Source organism: Hippocampus bargibanti, linkage group LG11, assembly GCF_051943395.1.
Source record: "Hippocampus bargibanti isolate YZ-2025 linkage group LG11, ASM5194339v1, whole genome shotgun sequence".
NCBI lineage: Eukaryota > Metazoa > Chordata > Actinopteri > Syngnathiformes > Syngnathidae > Hippocampus > Hippocampus bargibanti.
The window spans coordinates 223,121-236,477 of NC_142744.1; the positions used below are offsets into that span (position 1 = coordinate 223,121).

Consider the following 13,357-nt stretch of genomic DNA (forward strand, 5'->3'; position numbering starts at 1 on the left):
CAAGCTTCCTTCAACAACCGCCGCCCAAAGACAAAAACATTTCTCTGGCTCGGTATCCGGAGTCCCTTCACTCTTCAACACAAGAGAACAAATCCAATTCTTTTTCTAGCGGACTGAAGCAAAAACTCGCAGGTTCTTTCCATTCGCCAGGCGACGCGCCGGCAGACAAATAGAAATAAATAGATTTTCTATAAAAAAAAAAACCTGACGATTTGGGAAATTAAAAAAAAAAAAAACTAAAATGGCAATTAAAAAAATATCTAAAATGGTGATTTTTTTTTTAAACATTTTGTAAAATAACAATTTTGGAAATAAAGAAAAATCTAAAATGGCTGTATTGAATTTTTTTTTAAAACGGATTTCGGAAAATAGCAGTTTTTGGAAATAAAAAAAATTCTAAAATGGAAATTTTCAAAAAATAAAAAGTTATAAAATGGAGATTTTCTATAAAAAAATGTTTAAAGTGACAAAAAAAATCTAAAATGGCAATTTTGAAAATTCAAAAAACAATTATAAAATTGTGATTTTCTATTTTTGAAAACATTTTGTGAAATGGCGATTTTGAAAATGAAAGAAAAATCTAAAAGGACAGTTTTCAAAATTAAAAAAAAAATAAAAAATTTTAAAAAGACATTTTAGACAATAGCAATTTTGGAAATGTAAAAGAAATCTAAAATCGCAGTTTTCAAATGAAAAAAAGTTATCAAATAGAGATTTTCTATGAAAAAAACATTTTTGAAAGTGATGATTTTGGAAATTTGAAAGAAAATCTAAAATGGCAACTTTCAAAAAAAACTAAAATGGCGATTTTCTATTTAAAAAAACCATTTAATAAAATAATTTAAGAAATTAAAAAAAATCTAAAATGGCAATTTTCAAATGAAAAAAAATTATAAAACGGCGATTTTCTATTAAAAAAACACATTTTGTAAAATGGCGATTTGTAAATAGAAAAAAAAATATATAAAATGCTTATTTTCAATTTTTGTCTGTATGTGTGGCTAATATAAATTTCAATGAATTGCTATTGTATGTATAGAACACCCGCCAAGGTCCGCCCCCTCCATTTTTTAACAAACCAAACCTGCGCCCCCCCCCCCCCCAAAAACACGCAGACACCCCTGTGTTCGCGCCCTGCCAAGTAGCCGCTCCCTCAACGCTCAAAAATCCCATCGTGGACTGGGATAAAAATGTCCCAGAGAGGAGCTCCAAACACAACAGGAGGTCCCACTCGGATTAGATTCTGTCGTCCCAAAACAAAAAACCCCAAAATAAATCAATCAATAAAAAAAGAAAATAATGAGAAAAAGGAGGCGGGGACATGGGCAGAAAGCAGTTTTTTCTTTGCCAAAGCATGTTGAATTTCTGATGTTGAACGGTGTGCCTTAAATAAGATCAGGGTGGGCCGCGATGACAAGGCCTGGCCTCCGCCCAGCACAAGAAGATAGACAGACTCGGTCTGACTTTCTGCTTCCACTTAAAGCATCAAAAGCAAGCAAAAAAAATAATGCCCCCCCCCCAAATAAAATAAAATAAATAAAAAATAAAATCAAGCCAAACGGCCTTGTCGGCGGGAGGCGAAAGCTTTCCAAAAGCGCCACTCCAAAAATCTGCTGGCGGGAGCCGGATCAAGCCAGATTTGGGGGTCAAAGGGGGCCAGATTTATAATAATTATATAATATAATAATAATAATAATAATAATAATAATAATAATACATTGTATTTGCTATCTAACTATTCGCTATTTATTAGCTAGCGAGCTATCGCCACTGCTCACCCGCAGAATAAATATCCTGTAAGTGTAAGGCTAAGTTTTTTTCTGTGGGGGAGCAGTGGCAGCCAGACACTACAGCGTTCACTCAACCCGGAAGTAACTCAAATGGATAGAACGCAAGCTAGCGAAGAGATAGCTAATAATAATAATAATAATAATAATACTACATTTCTTTACTAGCGCTCTTCAAAACTCTCAAGGTCATTTCAGTCACAGGACAAGTTAGATAGCTGGCTAGAAAGCTAGGTAGCTAGCTAGCTTGCTATTTGGTGTGTTCAAAATGGAGGGGGGGGGGGGGGGGGAACCAATGGCGGTCCTGGCCCGGGAAGCCTTTACCTTGGTCCAAGCTCATCCTCGCACCTCCAGGTGAACTCGCCAAAGTTCTCGTAGCGCAGGTTGTAGTGGTAGAGAACGCGATGTAGCGCCGGGGCGCCAAGGTCCATCAGGGTGTTGTACGCCGTCTGCTGCTCCTTGCCGCTCGTGTAGCCGTTAAACAGGTTGTAGATTTTATCGGCGATTTCTGCGCAACAGCGCGAGCGAAACGGCGGGCGTCGGGTTAGCGACAGGACGTGTGGGGTGGAAGGGGTTTGTCTCTCATTGTCGTTGTCCTCACCTTGAGCTTTGACGTCATCCACGGTCGGACAGGGCGTCTTAATGGTCACTTCACTGGGGCTGGAACGACGCCCGGTGTTGTCCACCGCCCAAAGTCGGAACCTGAACGGGAACACCCACAATTACGGCGCGGCCTCGCAAACAGGGGCGGCGCCAGTTCAAATCCCAGCCGGTGCATATTTATCATACATAAAATAAGGTCTATTTTGTGTCGTTTTAAGGCTTATTTGGTAGAAAATGATGTTTGATGGGGACCTGGTAACGGATTAGTCTCATTTTAATGGTTCCTTATGGGATATAAATGTTTGGAAGACAAACTTGCCGCCTTCCACACACTTTCTGGGAACCAATTAAGTTTGTAGGCCGAGTTATCACTGTACTTTGTGTAGTTTTAAGGATTATTTAGTATAAAATCGTGTTTGATGGGGACCTGGGAACGCATTCTTCTCATTTTAATGGTTTCTTATGGGAAATACATATTTGGAAGACAAACTTTTCGCCTTAAAACCACTTTCTGGGAACCATTTAAGTTTGTAAGCTGAGGTATCACTGTACGGTACACAGAGTACAGATTCTTAACACAGAGTGCGGATTGTTGCGGAACCAAGGCCAAAGCGTCCGTCCGGAGTCACTGACATATAAGTGGCGTCGGGCTCCAGGCAGCGGACGATCATGCTGACGGAGGAGGACAGCAGGTTGGGAATGTCCCCCAACATCACGCACGGAGACCTGGCGCCAGACAACACGTCGTCCACGAAGCTCAGAAGCGTTTCTGGAGAAACACACACACACACACACACACACACACACACACACACACACACACACACACACACACACACACACACACACACACACACACACACACGCACACACACACACACACACACACACGCACACACACAACCATGCTAACGTGACGCCAAAGTGAATTTTTACAAGCGCCTTTCAAAACTCTCAAGGTCACTTTACAGTCACAGGATAAGTTTTTCTGTGGGTGAGCAGCGGCTATCTGGCTGGCTAACTCAGTTATATAGCTAGTTTTCTAGATGGCTATCTATTGGCTATATTAGCTATCTATTTGCTACCTATTAGCTAACTGGCCGGCTAGCTAGCTATCTGGCTGGCTATTTATTAGTTACATAGCTAGTTGTCTAGGTGGCTATCTATTAGCTACCTATTAGCTAAATGGTCGGCTAGATAGCTATCTGGCTGGCGATCCCTTAGTTATATAGCTAGTTGTCCTCGCTGGCTATCTATTTGCTACCTAATAGCTAACTGGCCAGCTAGCTGGCGATCTGTTATTGTGCTGGTTTTTTAGCTGGCTATCTATAGGCTATGTATTAGCTAAATATAGCTAGCTGGCTGGCTATCTATCTTTTGGCTACCTAAGTTTTCTTTTTGTTGTTGTTTGTTTTTAACCTGCTTCCACGGAGGCAAAGGATTGGCTGGAGCGACGCAGAGGTTAGAAAGCGGCCAAAGACAGAAAAATCAAGAAAAACAAGCCAGCACGAAGAACAAATCAACGGGACAGGAGGAACGGCACGTTGGACCAAAGCTTCTTGAAGCCAACGGAAGACAAAAAAAAACGGGCTTGGGAGGGAGGACCACCGCTTCACGTCACTCCCACTTTCCCCAGATGAAAGTCAGACGGCTGGAATGAAAAGCACGCCGCTGCGTCTCGTGCCTGTCTTTCATTTCTTTGGCCCGGTCGTCGCTCAGCGCGGCGCATCGGCGTGCGAGAGCGGCTCGACGCCTTATGGAGGCGGGAGGGGGTGTGGTCTCAACCCCAAAAAGTCAGCCGGCATCCAACAGCGTCGTTGACCGCAAGCTAAAAGGGCAACAAGCCGCCCACCTTCCAACGCTTAGCCAGATAGCTAGCTAGCTAATTCACAGGTTTCCTGACTCAAGTAGGCTTTTGAAAGGCGCTTAGAAATGAAATGGATTATGATTATGATTATGATTATGATTATTGATGTCTTGTGGAACATATTGTCATCCTGTTGTTTGAAATGTTTTTTAGTTTTCACGGTGTTGCCCATTTTGGATCCGGAGATACGGTACCTGTCTCCGCCTTGGAGTGGTCGCTCCTGTCAATCACTTTTTCCTGGCTGATGAGGTAATCGACGAGGCGCACGCCGATGGGCGGCTCGTCGTGGTTCCACTCCAAGATGAGCAAAGAGCTACTGGGCTCGTGATCCAAAGACAACTTCAGGCTGGAAGCAAAGAGCCCAGTCGCTAAAGCACCGGCGACGACCCCCCCCCCCCCCCCCCGCCCGCCGTGGCGGGCGCAACCTACGTGGGTCGCGGCAGAGGCGCGCACGCGGGCAGCCCGTCGGCGCCAAAGGCGGCGGAATCGCAGCGACACCAGTCGTCGATGACGTCGCCGCTCGCCGAGCACCACAGGACGCTCATGGTGGCCTCGCGCAGCGCCTGAGGGCAAACGGCGGCGGGTGAGCCGACGCCCGCTCTGGGAAAACGCCGTCGCGGCCCACCTGGTAGGTCTCGTTGTTGGACACCAACTCGTAGACGGGCGCCGCCTTGGTGATCTGCAGCAGGACGGGCGGGGAGGGCCGGCGGCCCGCAGGCGCCCGGGGGCTCATGTGGCACAGCTGGCAGGAGGGCGGGCACTGGCCCCGGCCGCTGCAGTCCATGCGCACGCCCGCCGCCATCCGCTTGGAGCCCGCGTCCAGCAGGCTGGCCACGTAGGCCGGGTAGGTCAGCGTCCGCGCCTCCTTCTCGCGCTCCTCCGATTCCTCCGAAGGGGAGTTGCCTGAGAGAAAAACGCCGCAAATTTAGCGGATTCGCCGGCCAGCCGGCCGGCCCAAAGTGAGGCCCACGGGCCGAATGCGGCCCATTTCCGCCCGGCCCGTAGCCTCCCTCCTCAAATGGATAACAACTGCCACCCGTGTCCAATGAAGACATTGGGCACCTTTCCTGCATTTGCCAAGTGCTGACATCCAGAGGCTCTAGTAGGAACTGCACATTCATGACTAATTGACGCAATCAGGCCCCCAATTTTAAAAAAATGGCAACTTTACAATTTTTTTTAACATTTTCTAAAATGGCTGCCGCTGCTCACCCACAGAAAAACTGATCCTGTAACTGTAAAGTGACCTTGAGAGTTTTGAAAGGCGCTTATGAATCAAATGGATTATGATGATGATTATTATTATGATGACTTTTCCTTTTCTCAAATAAGCCCCCAAAATATTTGTCAGGTGCAAAAGTCCCTCTGATCCGCCTTTCTGGTTTGTGTTTGTGTGTGGCAAAAAAACAAAAATAAAATTCCACTTGTGACCTTTTCACCGGTGGAGGCCATTTGAAATGGAGCTCACTCACGGCTGTGCTCGATGCCACCACTAGGGGATGCTCAAGTCACGTGCTTACAAAGTGGCCACACGTGATCCGGTATCGTTGCAGCAGCTTCAAGATTGGAGCCAAAACAGCCAAACAAAAAAATAAACAACAAACAAACAAAAAAAGGGGCCTTGGACGTGCACCAAACTTGAAAGATTTGATACGCAAGCATGTGGACCCCCCCCCCCCCCCCATAGGAAGGTCCATCACCTCGACCGGCACGTGACATTAATAATAATAATAATAAGAAGAAGAATCCATTTCATTTAAAAGCACCTTTCAAAACTCTCAAGGTCACTTTTCAGTCACAGGATCAGTTTTTCTGTGGGTGAGCAGCGGCAGCCACACGCGCCAGCGTTCACTCAACCCGGAAGTAACTCAAATAGACAGAAAGCTCTCTAGCTAAGAGATAACTAGATAGCTAGCCAGCTAATAGCAAGAACCTAGCCCGTGAGCTAGCTAGCGTTCCGTTGTCCCTGATTTATGACTGCGAAAGCACCATATCAACCGATATGTATGTATTGCATCGTATTTTGTGCAAGAACCGGAAACAAATTCCTTGTATGTTCTAAATACTTGGCAATAAAGATTCTGATTCTGATTAGTCCCCGGTCCGGACATGTGATTTTTCACAGCCCGCGTTCAATTTCCCTCCCACGGTCTCCTTTCATCACTTCACGACCTTCCGGCTTCGTCCTCCATTTTTTTCTCTCCCCCCCCCCGATCATTGTCATTGTCACGCACGCACAAGAAAAAGCTGAAAGAAAGAGAAAATGTAGAATACATTAGGTGAAGTTCTGGACTTTCTATTAAAAGGTGGCGTGTCGGAGGTGTGGCGGCGTGCCCCAAAAGTCTCCGTCGGCGTGCGTGACGCCACTCACTCGTGAAGCATCTTTGAGCTTGGCTGCGCTCTCATCTCCACGAGGCGACATGCTTCGGGAAAGAAAAAGGCCACGCAACATCGGCCGACTTGAATCTAATTCCGCCTGCGTCGTGCGTGCCTGAGTGATCGATGAAGTCGCGGAGCACCACACACACAAAAAAAAAAAAAAAAAGAATTCTTAATTCAAGCGTTTTTTTTTTTTCTCCTCCAATTTGGTGGGTATGAATGACGTGTCATTCACACACGAACCGGCTCTTTGAAGTGAATGACAGGATCCGACTCCTAATAATAATAATACATTTCATTTATCCTAATAATAATAATACACTGCATTTCTAAGCGCATTTCAAAACTCTCTAGGTCACTTTACAGTCACAGGATCAGTTTTTCTGTGGGTGAGCAGCGGCAGCCACACGGGCCAGCATTCACTCATCCTGGAATGACTCAAATACAGTGATAGCTTGGCTTACGAACTTAATCGCTTCCCAGACAGAGTGTGTAAGGCAAAAAGTGTGTATCCCAAAAATTAATTTCCCATAGGAAACCATTAAAATGAGAATAATCCGTTCCTAGGTCCCCATAAAACATGTTTTTTAAGCCTTAAAACGACACAAAATCTACTTTATGTATTTATGTATAATAAATGTGCTCAACAGGTGGGGTTGGCAGTAGGGGGGCAAATCCACAAGTTACTCTTTGGGGGAGTGGGGGGTTCATGCGATGACAAGCAGGAAACATGGTGGCGTGTAATTGCGGCAGAGGGAGCCACCCCGGGGGCGCCTTGACGCCTCCCCAGAGAAGCAATTAACAAACGAAACGATGGCGGAACAATTGGCCCGCAGGCTTTGGATGTCTCGCGTGCCATTTTAGCGTTAATCACTTTTTCCATTACGCCGCGCTGAGTGCCAACAAAATGAGGCCATTGAAAGGCAGTGTGGCGGAAAAGACAAAATGCCCCCCCCCCCCCCAAAAAAAAAAAAAAAAAAAAAAAAAAACCCACAACAACTGCATCAGGCAATGTCAACACAGAATCATCTGGTAATCGCTTTGGATGTGGAAAACCTTTTGAAGCGTGTCATTCATTGACGGTGCGCCTTAGTGACGCTGCGCCTAATGCACGGGAAAATCAAATTAAAATTTGTCCACGTTAAGCGCTTCCTTAAAGCTTCAGCTTTAGCTCAATGAAATGTAATAATAATCATCATCATAAAAACAATACACTTCATTTCTCAGCGCCTTTCAAAACTCTCAAGGTCACTTTACGATTCCCTCCCAGCCCTGCCCCCCGTACCCCTTCCCACTGCCACACTCACTGAACGCCGAGTACACGCTATACGCTGTCCGATCATCCTGAACTCTATTTTTTTCTGCAAGACCTCACGTCAACCTTTTTTTGTTTGTTTTTGCACGACTACACGACGTCACGACCTCACTTGACACGTATTGTCTGTTGTCATTTCAACTGTGCTGTATGTCAGGCATATTAGCATACTTGACAATAAAGCTGACTTTGACTTTACAGTCACAGAATAAGTTAAATGTATTATTATTATTATTATTATTAGCTATCAGTTAGCTAGCTACCTATCTATCTAGCTAGCTAGCTATCTAACTTATCCTGTGACTGTAAAGTGACCTTGACAGTTTTGAAAGGTGCTTATAAATGACTTTTTAAATTATCATTATTATTATTATTATTAGCTATTGGCTAGCTAGCTGTCTATTTATAAGTTATCTCTCCAGCTAGCTGGCTCTCTATTAGTTATCTATTAGCTAGCTAGATAGCGAGCTAGCTTACTATCTATTAGTTATTTGTTAGCTAGCTAGATAGCGAGCTAGCTTACTATCTATTAGTTATCTATTAGCTATTTATTAACTAGCTAACTAGCTGGCTATCTATTAGCTATCTATTAACTAGCTAGCTATCTAGCTGGCTATCTATTAGCTATCAGGCTATCTGTTGCCTATCTATTAGCTATCTACTGGCTAGCTAGATCCTGTGACTGTAAAGTGACCTTGAGAGTTTTGAAAGGCGCTTAGAAATGAAATATACTATTATTATTATTGTTATTATTATTAAAGCGCTACATCAATCAGATTGGATTGGATTGGTAGCACCCAAAATAAAAGCGATATCACTTAAGTATCCGTCGCTATTGAAAATGTGATCTGCGGTTTTATTTCTGTCCCTGTTTTGTGATTGTAAAGATCTTTGAAAGGCACTTGTCAATCATATTTATGATGATAATTATTGTGATGATGAAAGTAGCGCACAGCAGCGCCTGAGCCCTTTTCAACCTTGTTTGATGAAAGTCATCAATTTGACAACTTGTGCAACATTCTCGTTGCTATTTTCAGGGTGACGTTTTTTTTTTCATCTCGGTAGAAAAGCTGCAGGCGGCATTTCTCCACGACGTTTATTTATTTACTTATGTACTTTTAACATGTTAAAAAAATAATTTTAGTACATGCAACGGTACTACGAATATTCATTTTGTTATTTCTGGATGTAAAAAGTTTTGTACATTGATACCTTGGTTTATGAACATAATTGGTTCCCAGAAAGTGTGTGTAAGGCCAAAGGTGTGTATTACAAACATTCATTTCCCATAGGAAACCATGAAAATGAGAATAATCCGTTCCCAGGTCCCCATCAAACGGAATTTTCAACTAAATAAGCCTTCAAACGAGTCCATTTATGAATCGGTCCCAACCCGCTCGCTCGCTCAGCGTAGGCGGCGGCGGCATTTCACACCTCGGCCTTGGCCGCCTCTCTCTCGTTGTGCGTCTGGCGCACGTACGCAAACCTTTTCACCTACTCTGGGTTGGCCGCATCAAAAATGTCATGGCTTGCGGACACGGCGAGGTGGGAGGCCGCAGAGGGCGCGCAGGTCAGCGCAAGGTGTGGGAAGGAAACTTTCACTTGGAATGAAGAAGCGGCGATGGAATGCCTGACGGGCAAAAATGGCCACCGTGCCGCTAAGATCCAAAAAGAAGGGAGAAAGGAGATTCCAACAAGGAATAATAATCATCCATTTCTCAGCGCCTTTCAGAACTCTCAAGGTCACTTTACAGTCACAGGGCTACTTTTTTTCTGCGGGTGAGCAGCGGCAGCCGCACGTGCCAGCGTTCACTCAACCCAGAAGTAACTCAAACAGCCCAGATGCTATCTAGCTAACAGCTAGTTAATATCTAGCCATCTAGTTAGGCAGCTAGACAGATAGCGAATAGACAGCTAGCTAGATAATCAGCTAATTAGTCAGATAGCTAATAGACAGCAATTAGATAACAAGCTAGCCAGCTAGATAGCTAATAGACAGCAAATAGAATAAAGTAAGCACTTGTAAGATGAGTGGGGGAGGGGGGGGGGATAGAACATAAGCATCGACACCTGCTGACAATGGGAGGAAGGATCAATGACGCAAACCCACCCGGGATATGCAAATGAAGGGAGAGAAGCACCCCCCCCCCCCCCCCACCCCTCCTTCGAGTGACAGCAGAAGGCAGGTTGAGGAAAATGGGGGAGGGAGTCGGAATTCAGGCCTTGGAGGATTCCAAAGCTTAAGAAGAGAGAGAAAGAAGGAGAAAAGAGCTACGTGGGGCTCAGGAGGATCATTCACCATTGGATATGCAAATGTGGTGGTAGGAGGGGAGGCTTATATGTTTGGATGGGGCAAGATAAATAAATGAAGATTTTGTGGATCAGTATGATGATTCTGATGAACCAAACCACACACAGCGCCACGGTGGCTGCCGCACTACTTTCCCTTCCTTTTAGTGCAGATGTGGTTTGCTATCGAGTGGAGTACTTTTGCTATTATGGGCCCGAAAAAGAGCCCGCCACAGGCTAGTGTTAAGCCAAAGAGGACACAAGAGAAAGACATGCTAGCAATGTTGTCTTTCAAGGAGCTAGCAGGGGACAGTGTGAGTGAGGGTATGATCGCCGAGAAAGCGCGGCAACTTCACTCGGATATCATCAAGAGGCAAGACATCAACGACCATCACAAAGGTCAATAAAACCACTTGATTATACAGTACAGTTTATTTCTTTCATTACAATACAATAGCACATTCATTATACATAAAATAAGGTATATTATGTGTAGTTTTCAGGCTTATTTAATCAAAAATTATGTTTTATGGGGACCTGGGAACGGATCATTCTCATTTTAATGGTTTCGTATGGGACATAAATGTTTGGAAGACAAACTTTTCACCTTACACACACTTTCTGGGAACCAATTAAGTTTGTGAGCTGAGGTATCGCTGTACTTGGCCAATAATATCAATATATTTATTTATTTATTGCATTCTATTTGTAATTGTATTTTATTTATGATAGTACCTATGCTTGTCTGTGAAAGGCGCTTCAAAGAAAATGTATTATTATTAAAGAGGATTCAGAGTCAGATTCAGATTTTGATTCTGATGAGAACTTGGCGTTCAGCCAAATGTGAAAAAAAAACGAGAATAAGATTTGACTGCATGGAAAAAAGCTTTAGTGGAATGGATTGCATTTTACGAGGTGAAAGGGCAGCACGGGTGAGCGGGTTCACACTCGGAACGAACAGGACTGACCGAGTTAGAGGTTGGGGGGAGTGGTCAGTCTGTCCTGAGTCAAAGTCAGTCGGACCCGGAGGACCTCGGCAAGTTTTCATCATCCAAACTGCGGCGAGGAAAAGCATGTGTGTGTGTGTGTTTGTTTGTTTTTTTTGTACCACAGATTTTGACCAATCACATGTGGCTTTAACCAAAGGGGGCGGGGGGAGGAGAAGTGGCTCCCTATAGGGAGCCAGGCTCAGCAGTCGTTCTTTTCAAAGAGCCGCTTCGTTTACGAACAACCCGACGTTCCAAGCTTGATTGTGACTGCGTGCGCGCAGGCTTGGAATTGAAGTTGCGTTCCCCCGTTGCGATTTTTGCCTCATTGAGGTCACGCTGCCATTTCGTATCGATGGGAATTCACCGACACTTTTATGTTGGCGAGCGGCTCATGCAAGTTTTTGAAATGCCAACGAGAAGCCTGAAATATTCCGAGGCGCCGTCTTCGCTAACAAGAAAGAAGCCCAACGCAACAAAGAGCTCCGTTTCCACATCATCTTCTGTTTTATCTCAATTGGTCAAAGGAAAAAAAAAAATCATGTCCTCTTCCTATGTGGAGGTTTGCGTACAGTGATACCTCTTGGCTTGTGAACTTTTTGGTTTACCAACGTTAAATCGATGACAATTTTACTTTGGCATACAAACTATTTTTTAGGATACACACGAAGCGCCACAATTAGCGACGTGTCGTTGGCAAACGAGGCCATTCTCCGAACATGGAAATGGCAGCCAACTTTTTTTGGCCTCTATTCCCCGCCCCTAGTCGTCGTTTAAACTAGCCACGTGATTGCTCAAGTACGCAGCAGTGAGTGAGTTAAACATTAAAGAGACAGGCAGACAACAGAGAGAGAGTGAGAAAATGGAGAGAAAACAGTGAAATTTGGACTCGTTTCATCTCTGATAGTTCAAAGGCAGAGTGTAGCCTGCAAGGTTAAAAAATCCCATCAATCAGGCTCCACAAATATCCCGCACAAGCCATCTGGACACCACTTGATGAAAAAAAGCCATCAACCCAGCTAAACAGAACACAGTTGATGAGGAACCAGGTAAAATGATGGCAGAGAAAGCACCTCCAAGGGATCATTCCCCAAGATGGTGAAAGAAGAAGGCGACGTTCCTCATCAAGTGTTTCATGCTGATCAAAGCGGCCACTGCATTCCATCAACGACCATCATAAAGGTCAATAAAACCACTTTATTACATAGTACAGTTTATTTATTTCATTATAATACCGTAGCACATTTATTAGACATAAAATAAGGTCTATTTGTGTCGTTTTAAGGCTTAGAAAAGTAGAAAATGATGTTTTATGAAGACCTAGGAACGGATTATTCTCATTTTAATGGTTTCCTATCGGAAATTAATTTTGAGATACACACACTTTCTGGGCACCAAATAAGTTCGTTAGCCGAGGTATCACTGTCTATATTTTTACACATGACAAGAAAGATGTCGATATTGAGGTTTTCTTTGAGAGCGGCTGCCATTACAGCAGCTCCTGTGAAATGTCCATTTCTCCAGTGTGAGACAAATCAAGGTTCTTCTGAAAAACTAATTTGCTGTTCCTACTTGAGCCTCTAGAGGGCAGAACCAGTTGGCGTTTTGGGGTTCAAGCAAAGCGCCTCAAGTAAAGAGTCGAATCGCAAAGCGACTCTTTCCCGATTCCATTTGACTCGGAAGCAACTTTCAAAATCCTCCTGAGCAAGAAAAAAAGAGAAAAGCGCCGGCGGGCGGACGTGACGTGACGTGACGTGACGTGACGCCTACCTTTGCTGATGTCCTGGTACTCGAGCCACAGTTGCCTCTGGACTTGTTTGTTGGGGTACCAAATGGTGCAGGACTCCTGGAAGCCGTACGTGGCCTCCTGGACGTAATGGTTGCCAAATTCCTTCAGGATGGACACAAAGTCGCTCCGTTGCGTTGCCCCGTCCAGCGAATGGATGGCTGAACTGAAGGCTGCCGAGGAAACAAAACAAAACAAAAAAACAAGTCATCGCTAACAAGGAATTACCCTAATTATTCGAGTATAACGCGCACCTCTCATTTTCAAGAAAAAAAAAAAAAAAAAAAAAAAATTGGGACAATTTTTTTCCCACTTTTTCTCGGCTCGGTAACAGTACACTGATAG

General features: G+C 44.4%; 1 protein-coding gene across 3 annotated transcripts in view; it reads right to left on the minus strand.

Moving 5' to 3' along the window:
* The window catches only part of astn1 (astrotactin 1), a 49,325-nt gene that overhangs the window by 2,151 nt on the left and 33,817 nt on the right, over positions 1 to 13,357 (minus strand). For all 3 annotated transcript variants that reach the window (XM_089008215.1, XM_089008216.1, XM_089008217.1), the window contains exons 17-23: positions 12,997 to 13,185; positions 4,883 to 5,160; positions 4,687 to 4,820; positions 4,452 to 4,603; positions 3,024 to 3,159; positions 2,389 to 2,489; positions 2,112 to 2,295 (exon numbers count right to left, since the gene is read on the minus strand). In XM_089008215.1, the coding sequence (XP_088864341.1) occupies positions 2,112 to 2,295; positions 2,389 to 2,489; positions 3,024 to 3,159; positions 4,452 to 4,603; positions 4,687 to 4,820; positions 4,883 to 5,160; positions 12,997 to 13,185 (1,174 nt within the window). The remainder of the gene's footprint in view (positions 1 to 2,111; positions 2,296 to 2,388; positions 2,490 to 3,023; positions 3,160 to 4,451; positions 4,604 to 4,686; positions 4,821 to 4,882; positions 5,161 to 12,996; positions 13,186 to 13,357) is intronic.